Raw genomic sequence first — 20,302 nt, 5'->3', positions numbered from 1 at the left:
TCGCTGTCAATTATCTAATTTGATTCTACTTTTTTAAAGGCCACGTTTCCAACTTTATAATAAATGTTCATAGAGACAGAATTCACTCGGAGGAAAATAATATTCAGTTTTAGGATTAAACAATCTTCTATTAGGTAACTTTTGTGATGGAAAAAACTCAATTTTTTTAATGCGATCTCAGAATTAATTTTCTGTAATAAGGTTAAACTTCATTATTTGAAGTGAAGAATGTGAGTTGTTTTCTTTTGCTGTAATGTAGCTTATGAATTATGTGCATTTTGACCATTCAAAAAAATATCACGACTGTATGAACTCATTGAATTTATTTCAGTGCTTTTTTAGTTCAAGTTCAAAGTTCGGCTTTCGGTTTTTACCATTTGATGTGAAATTTTACAGCCGAGCATTTTGTGGTAATGAAGTAAGATAAGAAACGTGGTCTGTACTTGGCAAAAAAAACTTAATGACGCAATAAAAAATTTTAATTCGTTTTCACAAGATTTAAATCAGGTTTTATGCGTGTATAAAGCGAGTAAATTTCGTTTCTAGTTCAATTTCTGGCCGCGATAAAAAATAATGAAACGTTTTTTTCAGCTTTCAAAAATGCAATCTGTAGGCTTACCTTCAGATTTTGTAACAACCAAAGTCACCATTTTTTCAAGATTGAGCTTCTTTCCAAACAAAACCAAGTGTTCCATATGCCTTCGATTGGGAAATAATTTTTGCTTTATTTTTTTCTCAAATTCAATTTCCATAAGTATGATCAATTTTTCTCTTAGGTAGGTATAGATCACGATTTCTCAAATTTTAATTCTCACTCGGTAATTACGACTGATTTTTAAGGCCATGGCCTACCTATTTGATACGAATTCTTTTCGTCCTCTTGAAAGCATTTTTTAAAAGTAAAATTGCCCTCATTGAAAGCAAATTTATAGACCTTTCAAACAGTTTCGAAATCATGTTTTATTCAAGGATGTGTCAGTAGAAAAACAGATTACCATTTTGAGCAATACAATACATGAGAATTTTTTTATCATGCACAAATAAAATGAGCAGAGAAAAAAAAGCGAAATTTTCAGAAAATATTTGGTAAAAATTGATCTACTCTTCCCATCGAAAAAGTTGATAGTGTTTTTTTTTTCAATCGACCACTACCTACTTTAGCTCACAATTCAGGCACCTCCCCCCCCCCATTTCTGGAAAAGAACACGGTTTTTTGTTATTAAAAGTTCTATCGAAAATCTAGTGTAACACAACAATCCTAAACTTCTATTATTATTAATTTTTACATCAAAAAGTTCAGGACAAATGAAGGTGGAGGGTTGAGAGGGGGAAGGGGGTAGGAGGTCGATATTTTGATTTTGAAGTTGTGCTTATATATGCTGCCATTCTTCGAAATACTTGGATGGACTTGATGAGAAAATAACTCCCCATAATTCAAGTTTCCCCTGCGTCCAAAAAAAAGATGCTGGTGGACCTCTTTCAATACCTCAGATAATGTTGGTGCCCTTCTACAGAGACCTCCTCTGTTGACAAAATTTTAAAAATGAAATAAAACAAAAGTTGGTGAACATTTTTAAAAATAATTCCCAATTCTTGTCTCATGGTCATGGTTCTTATGTAGGGCATCATTGACTTCGATACAAAAATGGAACGTTTTGGGGGAAGAGGGGGAGAGGGATTGAGAAAATGCACAGAACGTTTAGAAAATTTAGAGTAGGTAAATAAAGTTTGCACACAAATTTTCACATGAAAATCAAATTTCCAGGGCTTGTACTCAATTCTTTTTTTTTTTTTTTTTAAATCAACTTTAGTATCCAACCAAAAAGGCTTAAAAACTTGACCAAACAGTAACCAAAAAAAGTACATTTCAATGCAGAAAAAAAATCACAAAAAATTGAAGTGTTCTGGTTTCTAATTTCAAACATTCTCGGCAATTTTGAGAATTTTTGCAGTTTTTGGCAAAAAGCTAGACCGAGAATTTTAATAAAGGAATGGCTTTTGCAATTTCTGCCAAAAAGTGAGACTTTTGGACAATTTATGCAGAAAAGTGTGACTTTTGGATTTTTTTTTTTTACAAAAAAGAACAATTTGACAATTTTAACAAAGGAATGGCTTTTGCAATTTCTGGCAAAAAGTGAAACTTTTGAACAATTTATGCAAAAAAGTGTAACTTTTGGAAATTTTTTTTTACAAAACAGGACAATTTAACAATTTTAACAAAGGAATGTCTTTTGCAATTTCTGGAAAAAAGTGAGACTTTTGGTCAATTTATGCAAAAAGTGTGACTTTTGAAAAATTTTTTCTACGAAAACAATTTGACAATTTCAACAAAGGAATGGCTTTTTCAAAATTTCTGCCAAAAAGTGGGACTTTTAGACAATTTATGTAAAAAAGTGACTTTTGGAATTTTTTTTTTACAAAACAGGACAATTTGACAACTTTAACAAAGGAATGGCTTTTGCAATTTCTGGCAAAAAGTGAAACTTTTGGACAATTTATGCAAAAAAGTGTGACTTTTGGAAATTTTTTTTTACAAAAAAGGACAATTTTTAGCATTATTCCAACGATTCTGGACAATTTTTTGACTTAAACTAAAAGCAGGGCTTTTTACAAATTATCGGCAAGAATACACTTTTTGGCAATTCCTGGCGAAAAAGCAAGACTTCAGAATTTAGATAATTTGTGGAAAAAAGGTGAAAATTTTTAGTAATTTTGTTAAAAAGCAACAATTTATGTCAGAAAGCAAAAAATATTTGAATCTTTCAACGAGAAGCAGTCATTTTTGGAGACTATTAGCAAAAAACTCATGTTATTTCTTTGCAATTATTAAAAAGGAAGCCTAGAGAAAAAAAACGAGACTTTTGGATTTTTTTGCCATTTTCAAGCAAAAAAGCATGACGGTTCAAATTATTGCTGAAAAGTTGGATTTTTAACAAATTGTTGGCAAAAAGCAAGACTTGGGTCAATTTTTGAAAAAAGCAAGACTTTTTGAAATTTTTTCTAAAAATTCAGCAATTTTGTTTTAAAAAAAATGAAATTTTTTCCAATTATTGGAAAAGCAAGAACTTTTGACAGGTTTGGCTGAAAGTGAGATTTTATGCTAAAAAATTATACTTTTTTACAATATTTCGGTTAAAAAGCGATCATTTTTGTGAATTTCCCAGTAAAACAGTCATAATTGGAAAAATTTTATTAAAAAAAAGACTTCTAGGAATTTTTAGCGAAAAAAACGACAATTTTTAGCAAAAACTGCAAACATTTGGCAATTTTGACGAAATGTGAGATTTTTAGGTATTTTGGGTAGAAGCGAGACTTTGTCAACTTTTGCAAAAAACAGAGTTTTTTATCAAAAAAATTGAATTTTACAAGGTTTGTACAAAAAATAATTTTAGCAATTGAGTACGAGCGTTGAACTTTGCAGCAAATCACCCTAATCTAGAAGATTACCACCTGGAGATTCTACGTCATGTGAAGAGAAAAAATGACAGACATTTTAAATGATAAAACTCACTTCAGAAAATGATAAGCGACAAAAAGTTCAACTTGATTAAATTTTGTAATAAATTCTACTCATTTAAATAGGTATATCCAGAGAAAAATTCACAAAACAAAACAAAATACGATTAAATTCCGCTAAATAAAACAATTCTCCAACACTATCGTAATGTAAAAAGTTATTTTGATTTAATTAAACTTTTTTTAAAATCATTTTACCATCAAGTATTTACTTTGTGAAAAATTTATTTTAAAAATATTATTGAAATTTTTTATTCTATAATGAGCCAATTTTTTAAACTAGGTTGGCAATAGTATATTACAATACAAGGAGCCAAACATTCTTCACGTCGCTTCTTGCATTGTAAGATATTTTTCATTATTCATGCTACGAAAATAAGTTTTACGCCCGTTTTTGGTTAAAGTGATGAGTATTGACTCCTTTTTTGCATAGTAAATATATCGAATACTAAGCCTCCTAGAAAAAAACTGAAGACATTATGTCGATTGGAAATTTAATTCTCTACAATTTTCCTCGACTTCATTTGTCCGTAGAATGCTTTTTTCCGCCTCCAGAGCGCTTTAAAAGTTAAAAAATGTTCATTTTCGACCCGGGTAAACATGGAGCATTTTCGTAGCATGCACGGAGGGCGGAAAACTTATACTTTCGTAGCATGTATAATGAAAAAATGTTTTCTCAGTGATGATTACTTATTCAACGCAATGCAATAATTAATTCAACCCAACTCATGCCATAAGGTAAGAGAAGCTAACAGTCGGCGTTCTTTTTTAAAAAAAATACCCGCATAAAAATTGAAAAACAATTTCATTCTTCAAAACCGTTCAAAATAATGCATATGGGGACTAAAACTCTTCAAACATCCCTGTATCAAATACAAACCATGTTGTAAATTCAACCAAAGGAAGGACAGACATGAACCGTAACGAAATTTGAAAATTACAGTAAAGCGGAACGACAGATGCGAGTAAAAACAACAAAATAAAATCTGGCATGCACTGTAAAATCTCCCCTTTTATTCAAGTTTGTGCATATAAGGTTATTAAACTTTTAAAAATCAAATTCAAACAAATGTTGTTTTTTTTGGCATTATGTATGTATGTACATATTTGGATTTTGCAACAAAATAAGAGAAAAATTTGAGGGAAAAAATTCATCCAAAATTCAATTTGAAACCAATTTTCTGCAGCTTGCATCATTTTTTTAAAAACTACCTATTTACCAGAAAAAAATCATATCCAATAAGCTGCATTTATAAATTCTCTTCGCCAATTGTAGACAATATTCCCCCAATAATCAACCATCAACCTTATGCAAAACTGCATAGTTCACAAATTCGCCAGTTTTCTAAGAATTGTTAATTTTGAAACGTCTCACACACGACCAAAAAAATATTTGAAATTGGAAACGAAGTAACGAGCAAATAGAAAAAAGTCGATGAAAAATTAAGCGCGAAAATTTCTGCAGCTCTGTAGTTAGTCCATTATTTGAAAACACACGAGTAAGCGATAATTTCCGTAATAATAAATAATGTTGATCGAACAAACAGAATTTTTAACCGCTTTTCGAAGTTCATAACCGAATAATTGTCATTGCAGCAATATAAATGCTCACAATGTACCTAGGTGTAGCAATAAGCCAAGTACGTAAATTTATGTAGGTAAGGTACGTAAATCTGCTAGCAATATATAATCACTCGTGATTAACAGGTGGTTAATGAATGGAGTGCTCACTTTTATTTCCTGCCAATGCTTCTATTCATTGTGTTTACATTTTTTCACCAGGTAGGTATCTAATTCATGTGGTTTCAAGACGAATTTTCAAACACGAGACTGCAAAATAGAAGTTTCACGTTTCTTCAAATCTGTAAAAAATAAAAATATTTGAAAAATCAATCGAATACAAAACAAACTTCAACACTGCAAGGTTTAAATTTCGATCAAGAATTTTATAATAGTCCAACTGAATAAATTAAAATTATTGTTTAATTTACTAAAATTTATTCCTACATTACACGATTTTCATTTTTCATCAATAGCAAAATAACCAAGAACAACCTTACTTCATTCTATTTTTGACAACTTTGATTTGTTTTCAGTTTGAATGTTGTATTCTCTTCTTGATCGTTGATCATTCAACTATCGTTAAATTCATTAATTATTTCATTTTTAATTTACTTATATTAAAAAAAAAAAAAAAAAAAAAAAAAAAAACGAAATGGAAACTTGGAAAGAGGAGTCATGCGGTCACGACCAATCAAAAAACAATATAAATATGGCAGCAGTGTTACCAAAAAGCAATTTCTAAAAAGCACTAGACGAAAAATGCAAAAATTTAATTTAATCAATTCTCTAATTTTTTTCAAATCAAATTTCGCACTTGATTCAGAATTTTCCTCAAAATTGCAACTATTAATAAAATTAATATTCAACACAATTTTTTTCCTCAAAAAAATCATTTCAAAGATATTTTCCCCTTCTCAGCTAATTTTAGCTCACCAATAACAAATCAAACAGGACGAGCGTCTCGAGAGCAAATATGTGTAACCAATCAGAAGCGAGTTCATTTTTATCTGTTGTCTCTCTTTCCTTCGTTGTTTACGTTTTGGACTTGTATTTTATTTTATGATGGTGTATTCGTATATATTTCTATATTTTTCTTTAAAAAAAGATAGAAATACGTTTTCCAACGTCGTTTTTTCGTCATACAATGTATCATATCATCACATTACGAATAATAAATGAATCAATGTAAGATAACTTTACTATCATGTTGAATAATTATTAAAGCTGTATCTACTAGTGTCAAAATTCAAAACGTGTAGTTCGAATTCTCAATAAAGATGATCGTTATGTGCTTGTGACGATATGGCTAATTAATACAAGTGTCATTTCGAATTCTCGATAAAGATGATCGTTAAGTGTTTGTGTTGTGACGATCATCTTCATTGAGAATTCGACGTTTTGAATTTTGATATTGATACTAGTTAAGTACGTACAGCTTTGATATCGTTTAATAATATTTAACGTTTACGGTTTAGTAAAGTTATGTTACATTGATTCATTTGTTATTTTATTTGTAATGTGATGATTTATACACATGTATGACAATAAATATACGAATTAATACGAATACACCATTATAAAATAAAATACAAGTCCAAAACGTAAACAACGGAACAAAGAGAGACAACAGATAAAAACTAACTCGCTTCTGATTGGTTACACATATTTGCTCTCGAGACGCTCGTCAAACAGGTTAAAATTTTATCACAAAATTGATAACAAAATGAACACAAATTTGTAAAAAAAATTTCAAAAACTGATTCTTCCATTATTACTTCCCTTCAGACCGAAATGTTCAACAGTTTGAAAGGAAAATTTCAACAAGTACAAGATGGGATCTCCGCCAGGTACTCGACCGATCTCTAAACACCTCCTATAATAAATTAGTACACCCAAATCCAGTCGTTCTACTTCCTAATTAATTAATAAAATCCTCATTAAATTACTCTATTACTAACCCAAATAAATACACTTACAGTATTCGTAATCTGAAAATCAAAGATGAAAAGTCAAACACGTCATCAGCTCCAGATGTGAATTACTACGCCGGAGCTGATATTGTACTAAAGAATGAAGAAATCTGGAAAGAGATCCGATCTCAGTCGGAGAAAAATATACAAAAAGCTGAGGTAGATCCTTCGTCGTATCAATACATTCCTCTTGTTGGGTATTTTAAAACACAATCATCTTATTCAGCTTACAGATAAACAAGTCACCGAACTCAACACCAAAATAAAACACCAACTTCAATGTATCCAAGAAATCAATCATTTTTTCGCTACTTTACCAGAATTCACGAAGAAAATAGAAAACATATCGAACGATTTAGGTATGCAGATACCAAATGTAATTCTTCGATAGACTAAAAATCATTTATATTCGCCAGAAAATATAATCAGTTTTGTTAACCCTTTGTAGATACTCTGCAGAAACATATACTCGAAGTAGAAGATTTTCTAGTGGTGTTCGAAGATATTGTCGAAGATGAAGAAATGAAACAGAATGAAATTGATGAACGATTCAAGTTTGCTAGTTACATTGAACGGAAATCAACTGAAACTGATTTACTGAAAAGTAAAATAAAATCATCGATATAAAATGAATAATATTTACCACCTTCGAATTTATTTATAAATGTTTATTGTTGAACAGAAGAGTTATCTGATCAGTTTACCGAAAAACTTCAAGCAAAAGAAAAGAAGCTCCAGAGTACGATGAAAGAGAGACAAGAATTGTTCAATATGGCTTTTCAGCAAGACATGCAATTATACAAGGAGTCCGGTATCGTTCCAAAAATTCCTACCACCAAAGGTATTAAATAAAATCAAATTCATTGTTCTCAATAATTGATCGATCGATCGATAGATAGATGGGTAAATTCTGATTGTTAATATTTTCTAATTTTATAGCGAAAGAAAACATCAAAACGGTTTCACTCGAAGATGTGGTTATCGAAGACGACTTGGGTAGTTTGGATGACTTTGTGAATAGCTGAAATCAAGAGAATCATGACAATATAGAGTACCTTTAGCAATATAAGTTTAAGTCGGTGATTGTTTAATAATTATTCATCGTATCTGTGATACCTATCATTATTATTACTCCATTTTGCAATCAAAAATTTCTTACAGATCTGTGATAAATGATGAATTCATCCTGTCGATAGGCAGAAGCAGAACTCTTTTTGAAAACGTCCATAACATTTATCTGTACTTGTACTTGTTTCTTTTTATAATTGTTATAATAATCTACTACGGTTTTAATTACATAATACTTACTGTAACTTATGATCTTCCCAATCAATGGTATTCGGCGGTTCCTGTTTACCTGTTTACTAATGAAAAATAAACATACGAACTTCTTCCTCGATTTTATTGAACTGTCTATTTACTTGAAGTGTTCTTTTATCCGCACATTATTGGAAAACAGTCGTAATTAAATCAAAATACGCGAATAATTAATTCAATTAGCACGAGAATATCAGATCAAACACTAACAACAAACACAACCACTCACTCAGGCGTCCATTTTCATATTTGCAAATTTTACTGAAAAATTCAAAATTACAGTGCTGCCAGTTGTAAGAAAATTTTATTCGAATGATTTTTTAAATTAATTAATTTTATTTAATATTCAATTCAACGTAAGTAAATTCGAGTACATTATTTTCAGTAATGTTTTATCAAGTCGAATACCTAAGGAGTTTTCAATGGTTAGATTGCTAATTATTTATTATTTTGAATTTTAAACCAGTGATGGCAAAACTTTTACTTTTCAGTTCAAGTTTTTAGTTTTTAGTTTCAGTTTTATTTTTTTCAATTTTCAGTTCAAGTTTTTAGTTTCAGTTTTCAGTTTTGATTTTTTCAGTTCAAGTCTTCAGTTTTCCTTTTCCATTTCAGTGTTTCAGTTGTCATCATTTTTTTTTCTTGGGGTTCAAAAAAATAGATGAATTTTTTTTTTCTTTTCTTTCATGAATTTGCATAACTAATTTGCTATTCCTACTTGACTTGCCAAGTGCCAACAAAAACTTCAAATTTCAAATTCAAACATTTCAATCTCAAAAATTGTGAAGAAATATGCAGGGCTGCAGGCTGCACAGGGGAAATCTAGGCCGGGGGGAAAAGACAAGTTTGCTACATGGGAGGAGGATTGCATTGTCCTTTTCCTGGAAAAAAATGTTATTTTGCCACAATAATCAAAATTTCAACGTGCTGAGCCCTGACGTATCAAAAAAATTTGAAAATCCAGTAGTTCTGTTCAGAAAAAGTGAAAAATTTGCATTTTTTGTATACTTTGAGCATTGAGTATTTCTGGAATTGTTCTGTTTAATTTTCATATTTTTAAAATTGCACAAGAAGCATCTTGGATGACCCGAGCGAAGCGAGGGCAAAAGTTTTCAGTTTCGGAAAATTTGTGATTTAAAAGGTAGGACAACATCAATTTTAATGAAAAAATTTGTTTTTTTTATCTCAACATTTTTTAAATACAATAGGTTTCTTGACTTTCTTGAAATTGTAACTTTGAGAAGAGAAACAAATTGACCCAGGCGAAGAGAGGGCAAAAGCTTGGATAATTTGTTGTTCAAAAAGTAGAACAATATAAATTTCATTTAATGAAAGAATTTTCCATTCCAAATTGGGCCGAGGGCAAAAGCTTTTGAAAAAAATAAGAATTTTGAGAATAGATTGATGATTTTGTGGACAAAATTCAGTGATGGCAAAACTTTTTTTACATTTCAGTTCAAGTTTTTAGTTTTTAGTTTCAGTTTTATTTTTTTCAGTTCAAGTTTTCAGTTTTTAGTTTCAGTTTTATTTTTTTCAGTTCAAGTTTTCAGTTTTCAGTTTAAGTTTTTCTCATTTCAGTTCTATAGTTTCAGTTTCAGTTTCAGTTTCTCCATTTCAGTTCAACTTTTCAACCAGTTTCAGTTTTAGTTTCAGTTTCAGTTTTCCATCACTGTTTTAAACACGATTCGGATTCGTGACGATTCCCTTCAATAATCACTCTAGATTATCAATTCTGCAACACGTTTCAAAGAATTGCATACCAGTTTTATGCAGGAGCATAAACTATGAAGGTACATTACCTAATAAAAATTATAATATCCTACTTGAATCCAGGGATGAGGCCACGAACAATTTTTTTTCAGGTTCCGGGTTTCGGGGCTTGAGCTTTCAATCAAAAATTGATTAGGTCTTAGGCTTGGATTGGGGCCCAGGAAACTTTGGGTTTGGGTTTCAGGGCACAGTGTCCAGGGCTTGAATGAAGTGTTCAGGGCTTTCCTGGGCTTTTTGGGGCTTGAAATTGCAATTATAATGAAGAATAAAGTAAAATCTTATTTGATTTTCTGTTGAAGAAGTTGTAAATTTTTTTTTTTTTGAAAATCATCTTTTTTGACTTTTTAGATGCACAGAACGGTAATTCCAATTACAGTAGAAATTTACAAAATTTACACAAGTTCTGAAAAGCCCTGATCACAGTTTGGGTTTCAGGGCTCACGTTCTGGGCTTAAGAATACCTATAATATACCTATCAGAAGGCAAAAACCCTTTAAAATATTAAACTTTTTGCTGAAGTTGTAAATTTTTTTTTGAAAATCATCTTTTTTGATTTTTGAGATGCACAGAACGATAATTACACAAGCCCCAAAAAGCCCCGAAAAGCCCTGATCACAGTTTGGGTTTCGGGGTTCACATTCTGGGCTTGGTTTCCAGAGGAAAAGATTTCAGGCTTTGTAGGTTACAGTTTTTAACGTTTTGGGGCTTGGACATTCGAGCTTCAAGGAAGTAATCGGGGCTTTTTCGGGTTTCGGGTCCTCATCCTGGGCTGGGCCTCATCCCTGCTTGAATCAACGATCAAATTTAAATCAACTCCAATCAATCATCAATTCAAACAACGAACTGACGATATGAACTTTCAAACTTGAAAAAAATCATTTAAATAAGTTCACTCAAAATCATGAATTTGCAACCCAATCCACACGAAATTAATCACGAAGCGAAATAAAACCACACGTTAAAATGTCGAAGAATTATTTTGAGCATTTCCAATATACAATATAAACACGTACAAAGTAGAAAAAAAAATATTATATACATTCTATGGCAAAGAATATATCACAACAACTAGACTACACCTACAGCAAAAAAAAAAAAATGAAAATGAAAAAATTACAACAAAATTAAGTAGAGTATAATAATCAGCGCAGGTAGCTCATCTCTTTGATTTAAAAACATATTACCTAATACGTATTACAATATAATAATTCAGCATCATTTTCATTTCACGACCAGCATTTTTTAATTAGGTACAGTACACCAGAATAATACGAGAATTAAAAACAGGAAAAAAAACAGACGCACAGAGAAGATGGGATGAATGAAGTAGAGTGATTCTAAAATCTTAAAACAAAATAACAAATATTGCGGATAAATCTTACATAAATATAAAAAGAATTAAAATTTAATTTGTAATTAAAAAGTAAAATGGCACATCTATTCACGGTACCAGTAGAGTAGCATCGCTATTCAAGCATAAAAACTTACCTACGTAAAATTTATGTAAAAATTATTTAATTACATAGGTACAAAATGGGAGAAGGGAGGAAGGGAGGGCAGATGGGAGGGGGCAGCAGGGATGGAAGAAAAATTACACGACATCGATAATACAGTAGGTACACAATACGTTACATCATTTAAAATAAAACAATTTGGCAAAAAAAAAATTAATATGTACAATAGAGAGCAAAAAGCGAATAAAAATTTAAAAGAGAGAAAAAAAACACATTAGGGATAAGAAAAGCTATATCAAAATAACATTTAAAAAAAACTGATAAAGCTTTTTTCATCACATATCACAATAACAATACTTGTCGAAAATCTTATAAGAGTGATATCAATGAAAATACTGAGATGTTAATAAATTGTCATGGTAAATGCTGCTAGTTGCCAATGTAATCCTATGTACTTCGTACTTCGTATACCTAGTCTGTCTGGGTTATTTCTGATTGTCTCTAGATCATATTTTCAGTTCACTTGTAGAGTGAAAATCAACACGAATCCGAATCAAGTTCAACGACCATCGAAAATTTATCTTATAACGAGGTAATAATCATAGTCCTATATTAATATCAAAACAAGTCAGCTTCTCGAGTCTACTCTCGCCTATCATTAAAAATATGATACCAGTATTAAAACAAGTGTTCGATGGCGTTCGTCTAAATCAATTTTGTCTACACGTCCAATTTAATTATAGTAGGCTGTAAAATATCGATTAAGTACGATGAAAATTATACCAAAAAAAAAATCAAGTACAGAAGTTGTTACAAGAGGGTTTTTTTTCGTCTTCTTCTTCTATGTACGAAGCTAGGGATCGTTGTATGTAGTAGGCAACTAGCGAATAGCGATTGCGATTAATTTTTTATAGAAAATCCTTGGTAATTAATATTTTTATCGCACAACCACGTTAAATGCTTAGTACTATCGTTCATTTGAGAATTGGTAGCCAATAAAGAGGCTTGAGATTGTTGTTGCGAAGGTGACGACGACGATGGCAGGGTTTGGCCCCGCTTTAGCCATCCTCATTTTTTCATATCGCCCACTCCTAGGTCTTTTGGTTTTACATCGGCTAAGGACTGGGCTTGCTGTTGCGACGACGACACGTTTAGATTGTTATTTGGAGGATACATTTTATCTAATTGCTTTAATGACTCGGTTAGAAAATTCTGAAAGAAAAAATAGGTAAACCGAATTAGTCGATGAGGTATTATTTTAATGGGGAAAATGAGTGAAAAAAATTGATAAAATTATCTTACTTGAACAGCAGTCAACGCGGCAACCAACGCAGGACTACCAAATCCGTGAGATATGAGCGAAAAATGTGTCAAATGCCTTTGTATATTTGGTTCTAATTCTAGAGGAGGTCTGGTATTGCACAATGGAGATCTATCTTTATTCAACAATTGTACTAATTCCGATATAACGACTCTGTAAACAATCGTAACAAATAATTACATAACGTACTTAAGCGATAATTCATCCTTCGAAATCAAACATTCGTTTTAATTAATTATAACTCACTTCGTCGAATGTATTTCTTCCTTACGCCTATAAGAATTAGCCGGATCACTGGTATGTTGTCTGGTTAAATACTCGGCTACTTGACGAGCTGGAAATTCAGTTTCGCAAACATATCCGAAATCTCTGGCTAAATGTATAGCTTCACCTGTAGGAAAATAAACCATTTATTAGACCACAACAGCAACTAGCAACAACACACTCATCATGAGGCAACAATGTATATCTAAAGCTATACTCTAAATCAAAAATAACCTTAATAACTATAGATAGACACACACGCACGCCACGAAAACCCAATAAATACTTTTGGTTTCGATTCAAGGCTAAAATCTATTTTACTAACTAATTACAAGGCAACTGGAGTCATTGTTATTGTACACCATACTCGTACACACGATCAGTGTAGTGTAGGTACTGTAGGTACAGAAATACGTACGACTTACGAGTAATGCAGAGATGGAGAAATTACATCCAAAGAAAATAGCTGTACCTATATAGGTATACGTATTAGAAGTAAAGTGCTATGAAGAGAGGCGAAACTGGACCTTAAACGCAACCGAGGTTAATATGTTTCAAATAATTCGTTTAGAATAAGGTAAACGCACGTACCATTGTCCTGTTACCTAGTTTCGCCCTAATTGACAGTAAAATAGATACCCGATAATACGAGTACGCTCTGTACGAGTACCTATACCTACTACGATGCTGAAGCTCGTTTTTCTCTACGTATACAGAACTTCTTCCGCTATAGACGAAGGTCAACTCAACGATATTCTTGGTCGAGGTACCATTTTCTTTTCGAAAATCAATTCGAAATGTTTTTTTTTAGTACGTCTACAAGCTGGAATATGTTTACCTTATAGGAATTGGTAACTGGTATTGGAAGGGAAGGGCAGAGTTCGTTCAAATTTTGAAAATGTCTGGCTCATTAAACGATATGCTAACTTTGAGTTTAGAGATAATGTGAGATGTGAGCTCAAATCGATGATTAATTACGGAAGCAACTAAGTAATTTGATATTTCAAATTCAATCAAACAAAACTGGTCATTTTTTTTTTTTTTGAAAAATGAGTAGTTTAAAGGTTATGGTATTATTTATCAACGATCAGGAAACAAATATCCAGTTAATTATTGAATCGTATAATCTACTCGTAGGAAATAAATACTTTGGTTGAAAAAAAAAATGAGCATCCAGTTGAAAAATTTAGCAAAACTAATTCAGAGTTTTCCATAGGTACGAGTATAAAAAAAGAAAATTCCCGAGTTTTTGAAGACTTGAGACTTCAATTCCATTTTTCAAGACCATTTGACCCAAAACAAGTATGGGCTTCAAAAATGAAGGAACAAATAAAATTGAGAATTTTCATTTAAAAAATATTGGTACCAATTTTTTGAAAAATTCAAATACTTATTGAGTTGGGTACCATTTTTTTAAAAATTCAAATATTTCAATAAAAATGTTTTTTGAGCAGTTTTTAAAAATTTTGATGCCAAAATTTGGATCTTGTCACGATTTCTGAATTTTTTGAAAAAAAAATGCCCGAGTTAAAATTTCAAAAGAAATGGAAAATTTTCATCAAAACATCTTTAGAATATTTTTGAAGAATAATTACGCCAAAAATGATCACGATTTTCGAGGTTTTTGAAAAATTTGCTCAGAGACTCGTCAAAATTGCTCAAGATTTTGGCAAAAAACCCTAAATTTCTACCAAAACATTTTCTGAGCATTTCAAAAGATTTTCGAGCTAAAAATTGTCCATAATTTTCGAGGAGTTTTCGAAAAAAAGTCACACAACTCATTAAAATGGGTTAAAATTTCCATAAAAATTTCTTTTGACAATTTTGAAGAATTTACAGCCTAAACTTGATCATGATTTTCGAGGTTTTGGAAATGCTGGGATTGCTGAGCGTTATGAAAATTATCAAAATGAGTTATTTTGGTCAGAAAATCAAAAATTTCCATAATAACTTTTTTTGAGCATTTTTGAAGAATTTTGAGTTCAAAATTAGGAGAAAATTATAGCAGAATTTTGAACTTGAAATTCTTCAAAACTGCTCAACAAAAAAGATAATGATGAAAATTTTTGATTTTTTAACGAAATTTTAGGTGATTTTAATACTCGTACGTTGCATGATACCTTTTTCGAAAAAAACTCGAAAATAACGACCAATTTTGGACAAAAGATTTCTTAAAACTGTTCAAAAAAATGTTGATTGAAAATTTTGATTTTTGTCGAAATTTTAACCAGTTTTATTGATAAGTTGCATGGCCCTTCCTTTTCATAATACACTTATCAAAAATCAGGACCAAGTTTTGGACTCAAAATTCTTCAAAACTGCTCAAAAAGAGTTGCGATGAAAATTTATGATTTTATAACGAAATTTTAGCTCATTTTGATTGATTGCAATAAGACACTTTTTTTAAAAATACTCTCAAAAATCATGATCAATTTCGGGCTAAAATTCTTCAAAGCTGCTCATAAATAAAACTGATGGAAATTTTCTATTTTTGCCAAAATTTTAATCCATTTTGATAAGTTTTAAGACACTTTTTTCAAAAATCTCCAAAATCGAGACCCATTTTCGAGCTCAAAATTCTTCAAAAACGCTCAAAGAAGTTTCGAGAATTTTTTTTTGGTCGACACCCTTTCTTAAAAACCCTCAAAATCATGACCAATAATTTTAGGCTCAAAATTCTTCGAAATTACAAAAAAAAAAATTTTTCTAGAAAGATTTTCTCCCGAGGATGTAATTTATTTGCGCTCAAAACTCTTCAAAACTGTTGTGAAAAAGTTTTAATAGAAATTCTTGATTTTCTGCTGAAATTTAAACCCATTTTGATAAGTTGCAAGACACTTTTTTCAAAAATCTCAGAAATCGAGACTCATTTTTGAGTTCAAAAATCTTCAAAAACGCCCAAAGAAGTTTTGAGATTTTTTTTTTTTTTTGATCGACACCTTTTCCTAAAAACCACCAAAATCATGACCAATAATTGAGGGGTCTGGTTCCAAAACTCACACTTGGCAAAAATAGCTAGAATGAGTTTGATACGGTTTCGGATAGAGGAGAGCGCCCTCTATAACCCTACAGTATCACTAACTCGATAAACGTTATGTTCGGCTCAGAATCGCCGTGCAAAGCGAGGAGTTGGAGTCAAAAGTCACACTTGCCACTGGCAACTGTGAGTTTTGCACAAACTCATGATATTTTTGACCTGATTGATTTCGTAATTTTGATTTTTGAGTGTTGTACGATATGTGTATGTCAACGTGTGTAATAAGAAGCTACTTAACATATTTCAACTTTCATAATTCTCAAATTTGAAAAATTGCATTTTTTTTGATTTTTTGATTTTTTTAAAATGCAAAATTCAACATTAAGAGATTGTTGTGGTTTCTTGTAGAAACAAATATGTTTTGGTGTTCAATATACCATGATATGACCTTCACTAACCCAAAATTTGAAAAAAAGTTCACTACTCGCACTATAAAACGCGAAAAAAGTCAGGTTGGAGTCAAAACTCACAGTTGCCATTTTCAATCATCTGTGCAAACTATACCACGGCATGTCGCGTGCTCGAATCACCTTAAAACGATGAACCTACCTCTATACTACAAAATAAAATCATTTCCAGTTCAAAACACTCGCTCATTGCCGCGCCACAGAATTTTGCGGTTTCTGAAAAAAGTCCTTTTTAGAAAGTGTGAGTTTTGGAACCAAACCCCTCAATTTCAAGCTCAAAATTCTTCGAAATCACTCAAAAAAAAAAAAAATGTTGGTAGAAAGATTTTCTCCTGAGGATATAACTTATTTGGGCTCAAAATTCTTCAAAACTGTTATTAAAAAGTTTTAATTGAAATTCTTGATTTTCTCAGACCCATAATACATGCCGTGAGACTTTTTCAAAACTCCCAAAAATCATAACTCAATTTTAAACTTATGAAATTCATCAAAAATAATCGTAATACATTTTCATGAAAATATTTCAACGTCTTCCAAATTTTGATAAGTCCGGTCGCAAGGTCATTTTCGAATAATTCTACAATCGGTTCAAAATCCAACAATGGCGTTAATATCTTTTCAAAAAAAAAAAAACACAAACACATATTGCTAATTCATCCCTCTTCCCTTCCCTTCCCTTCCCTTCCCTTCCCAAGACTTCGCCCCATCACAGGAATGCAAACACAATTAGATTTTAAATACAATTTTGTGCTGTTTTGAGTTCAAAAATGAAAAAATTGCAGTGTTTTGTATTTGGCTACAATCGCTCAAATTTGATCATTTGGCTGAAAGTTCAAAAAATTCGTGATATTTCGGTCAATTTTGGTTTTTAATTGGATGCGATTGGACAAAATATCAAACTGCGTACTATATTTCCAAAAAATTTTGACCCCTTCCCCTCCTACCTTTTGAAAATATTAACATTTGAAAAAATCTTCTGATTTGACTCGTACTCTGATTTTTTCAGAAAAAATTACTAAAAATGACTGCTTCTTTCCATTGTTCAATAAAACATTGACATTTTTAGCGAAGCACGGGACCCCTTCAATTCACAAGATAGGCAACTAGTCATGCTAACTTTTTTTGTTCGTCTCCTCGAGTACCATATCTACAGTTGAATTTTAGCATACGATTTCCCGAACACCCTGTACAGTTACAACGAGCTAATTAAACCTGTAAGTTCGCATATTGGAAACTGGTAGCTGGCAGTGAGTAAGATTGACAAAACGGTACGAGGAATGCGTGGGTTCGAAATGATCTCAGTTTAACGCTGGCCCAGCCCGTCCAAAGCTTATACGTATTTTCTATATTATACGACTCGCAGCATTGTACAAACAATGGCCATTCTTTTCGAAGGTGTTATCAAAGTACGTTACATTGCTGTAAAAAAATTTCCAACATCGGATCAAGAAAATACTATGTTCATCTGCGATTTCGATTGCCATTCGCATATAGTTACTTATTTGACCCAGATGGCTGGCGATTTATTGGCGATACATTAACATAAATCATCGACCGACTGGAATAACAATTTTATTATAAATTGGATAAAATTTGCATGATGATTTGTTGCGTATCGAGTGCTGCTTTGGTGTAAAAGTTGCAGCGTCATACCAGTTTGACAATATCGTCCGCGTGATTGCGATTCCCATAGACAAATTAATCAATATATTCATAGGGATTGCGACTAGATGGCCGGTTATTATCATACACACTACAATGTATATAGTGTTTGATAAGCCCGAGGTAACGATTTAGCTCTCTGCATATAACCTGTCCTGTCCCATGTTACATACATTTGTGTATCTACTATACGTGTGTAGGTAGATAGACTTTTATATAGCAGCGAAATAAGAAAAAAAAAGGACGACCATTGTTAGGCACTATACTAATACTGTACTACGTATACTGCTGCTGCTGCGGCGTCCAATGGACGACGACGACGACGACGCGAAAGCTATACATAGTAATTATACACGAAAAAGAAGTAGATCGTAATCACACGCCGAGACGTCCAACTGCCGATAAGTAATTTGGTTTACCAGAGACTCGCGCTTTCTACAGAGCCGCTGGTATTGTACTCTACAGAGTACAAGAACCAACGTAAGAAGAGCACCATAACACCGACTACCGCAGCAGCAGCCAGCAGTAATGGGTTATACATAATCGTGATACGCTGTATAAAGTCTATTAGGCTTCTACTACAACGTTGGCGCCGAAGCTTCCATTTTTCCGAATCAGTATCAACGTTTCGCCTTTGTTTATTACGACAAAAAAATCAAAGAAATACAATAGAACAGCGTCGGCGATTAGGTTTTAATTCTTTGTTGTCGTTGGTCTTGGTGATGATGGTGGCGATGGATGCTGGCGGTGTCGAAGTCGACTAGCATACAATTTTTTTTGTCTCTCTTCTCTTCATCTGCTCCGCTTCAATGTATGTATACAGAAAGATACGCACTACTGATGAGCTGAGCTGCAGAAGAAGAAGAAGAGTGTAGAAAACACCTAGAAGAGTTAATATACAGTCAGCGAATCTCTGTGGCGTTCTTTTCACTGGCTTCTATTGTTTGACGGCGACACCTCCTACTACTTGTAATCACCCATACGAAAGAGATTATTCATCCCGTCATTATTTTATTATCACCTTATTAATATTGATAATAGATTTTCTTCTCGAGAGAGTCTTTTATTTTTTCGTCTATAGTGTATTACAGTTTTTTTTTTGGTAGGTATTGTTTTACTTTGTGTACTGTTGTGTCTGCCTTGATAGAGATAGCTCTGCAGCACGTTTGGTCAATTTATTCCTCTATATAGAGGCTATAATATGTAGATGATAATTAAATCCAGCCACGATCTTCCGTATATGATATGATATAAATAATCCGACGATATGCTATAAATAATAAATTTCATATATAGTCTATATGAATTCTGAAATTGAGTTCGCCTTTTATCGTATAGTAAGTATAGATATGAGTTACAATATATTGATGATAATATGGCTGCGAACTTCTTTCGTATATGTATGTGTGTAGGAGCTATACCAGAGAGCAGAAAGCTTAAATAGTTATGAGATAGGTACGTAGGTTTTACCGTAGATCTCACGTATTGTTCGGGTGAGATTTCACAAAAATCGTACGGACGGATACAGGTGCGGTTACTAGTTTTTATTTTACATATGCATATACTCGTACCTGCAACTACAAAGGTGTTCCGATTGATTAAAATAAACGAAAGAGTATGTTTGATATGCGAATGATATGAGTCTTTCAACGCGGTTTAACGAGTGGAGGCGAAAAGGACTGCTGTAATCACTGCAATATGTACTTATCGAAGGTCCATTTCCATTCCAGCATCATTAAAGTATACTTATTAATTATTAATCGGATCAAAATTGCGAAACAGTCGAAGTTCATACCTAACCTATGCAGAGTTTGATATTTAGTCCAATTGTATCTAATCAAAAATCGAAATCAACCGAAATATTACGATTTTTTTCAACTTTATGTCAAATGATCAAAACGATTTTGATTTCGTTCGATGATTTGGATTTTCGGATTAGCCATGGAAAAAAACTAAAAAAAAATCACAAAAAAACACGAACCGAATTATTTTTAGTCGGGGAGCCCATTCAAGGATAAATTGCA

The 20,302-nt window shown here is 32.0% G+C and overlaps 3 protein-coding genes across 11 annotated transcripts in view; 1 reads left to right on the top strand and 2 right to left on the bottom strand.

Moving 5' to 3' along the window:
- LOC135839318 (CAR1 transcription factor-like) overlaps positions 1-8,495 on the bottom strand; it is a 98,561-nt gene extending 90,066 nt beyond the window's left edge. The window contains exons 1-2 of the mRNA XM_065355307.1: positions 8,358-8,495; positions 5,248-5,378 (exon numbers count right to left, since the gene is read on the bottom strand). The gene's annotated coding sequence lies outside the window, so the exon portion shown is untranslated. The remainder of the gene's footprint in view (positions 1-5,247; positions 5,379-8,357) is intronic.
- On the top strand, positions 6,116-8,448 carry LOC135839327 (uncharacterized). Of its 3 annotated transcripts, XM_065355319.1 has the most exons (8): positions 6,118-6,264; positions 6,673-6,771; positions 6,865-6,926; positions 7,058-7,208; positions 7,276-7,408; positions 7,498-7,653; positions 7,732-7,890; positions 7,989-8,448. In XM_065355319.1, the coding sequence occupies exons 3-8, from the start codon at positions 6,871-6,873 to the stop codon at positions 8,072-8,074; spliced, it is 741 nt and encodes a 246-aa protein (XP_065211391.1). In that variant the 5' UTR covers positions 6,118-6,264; positions 6,673-6,771; positions 6,865-6,870; the 3' UTR covers positions 8,075-8,448. The 3 variants fall into 3 exon arrangements, with proteins under 3 accessions (XP_065211390.1, XP_065211391.1, XP_065211389.1); XM_065355318.1 differs by having other exon boundaries at positions 6,116-6,771; XM_065355317.1 differs by lacking the exons at positions 6,118-6,264; positions 6,673-6,771 and having other exon boundaries at positions 6,778-6,926.
- Positions 8,496-11,091: 2,596 nt separating the features above from the next.
- The window catches only part of TfAP-2 (transcription factor AP-2), a 245,737-nt gene continuing 236,526 nt past the window's right edge, over positions 11,092-20,302 (bottom strand). For all 7 annotated transcript variants that reach the window (XM_065355284.1, XM_065355285.1, XM_065355283.1 and 4 more), the window contains 3 exons: positions 13,155-13,299; positions 12,890-13,061; positions 11,092-12,799 (listed from right to left, as the gene is read on the bottom strand). In XM_065355284.1, coding sequence (XP_065211356.1) covers positions 12,656-12,799; positions 12,890-13,061; positions 13,155-13,299 — 461 coding nt within the window. In that variant the 3' untranslated portion in view covers positions 11,092-12,655. The remainder of the gene's footprint in view (positions 12,800-12,889; positions 13,062-13,154; positions 13,300-20,302) is intronic.

Source organism: Planococcus citri, chromosome 3 (genome assembly GCF_950023065.1).
Source record: "Planococcus citri chromosome 3, ihPlaCitr1.1, whole genome shotgun sequence".
Lineage (NCBI taxonomy): Eukaryota > Metazoa > Arthropoda > Insecta > Hemiptera > Pseudococcidae > Planococcus > Planococcus citri.
Note: the sequence above shows the minus strand (reverse complement) of the source record. Positions and strands in the feature narration are given on the sequence as shown.

What these genes read in the sequence shown, in the direction of transcription:
- LOC135839327 (XM_065355318.1), top strand. Translation starts at nt 6,871, where the DNA reads ATGTTCAACAGTTTGAAAGGAAAATTTCAACAAGTACAAGATGGGATC. An exon ending in AAACATATCGAACGATTTAG is followed by an intron (nt 7,409 to 7,497) that starts GTATGCAGATAC and finishes AACCCTTTGTAG; the next exon opens with ATACTCTGCAGAAACATATA. An exon ending in TGAAACTGATTTACTGAAAA is followed by an intron (nt 7,654 to 7,731) that starts GTAAAATAAAAT and finishes ATTGTTGAACAG; the next exon opens with AAGAGTTATCTGATCAGTTT.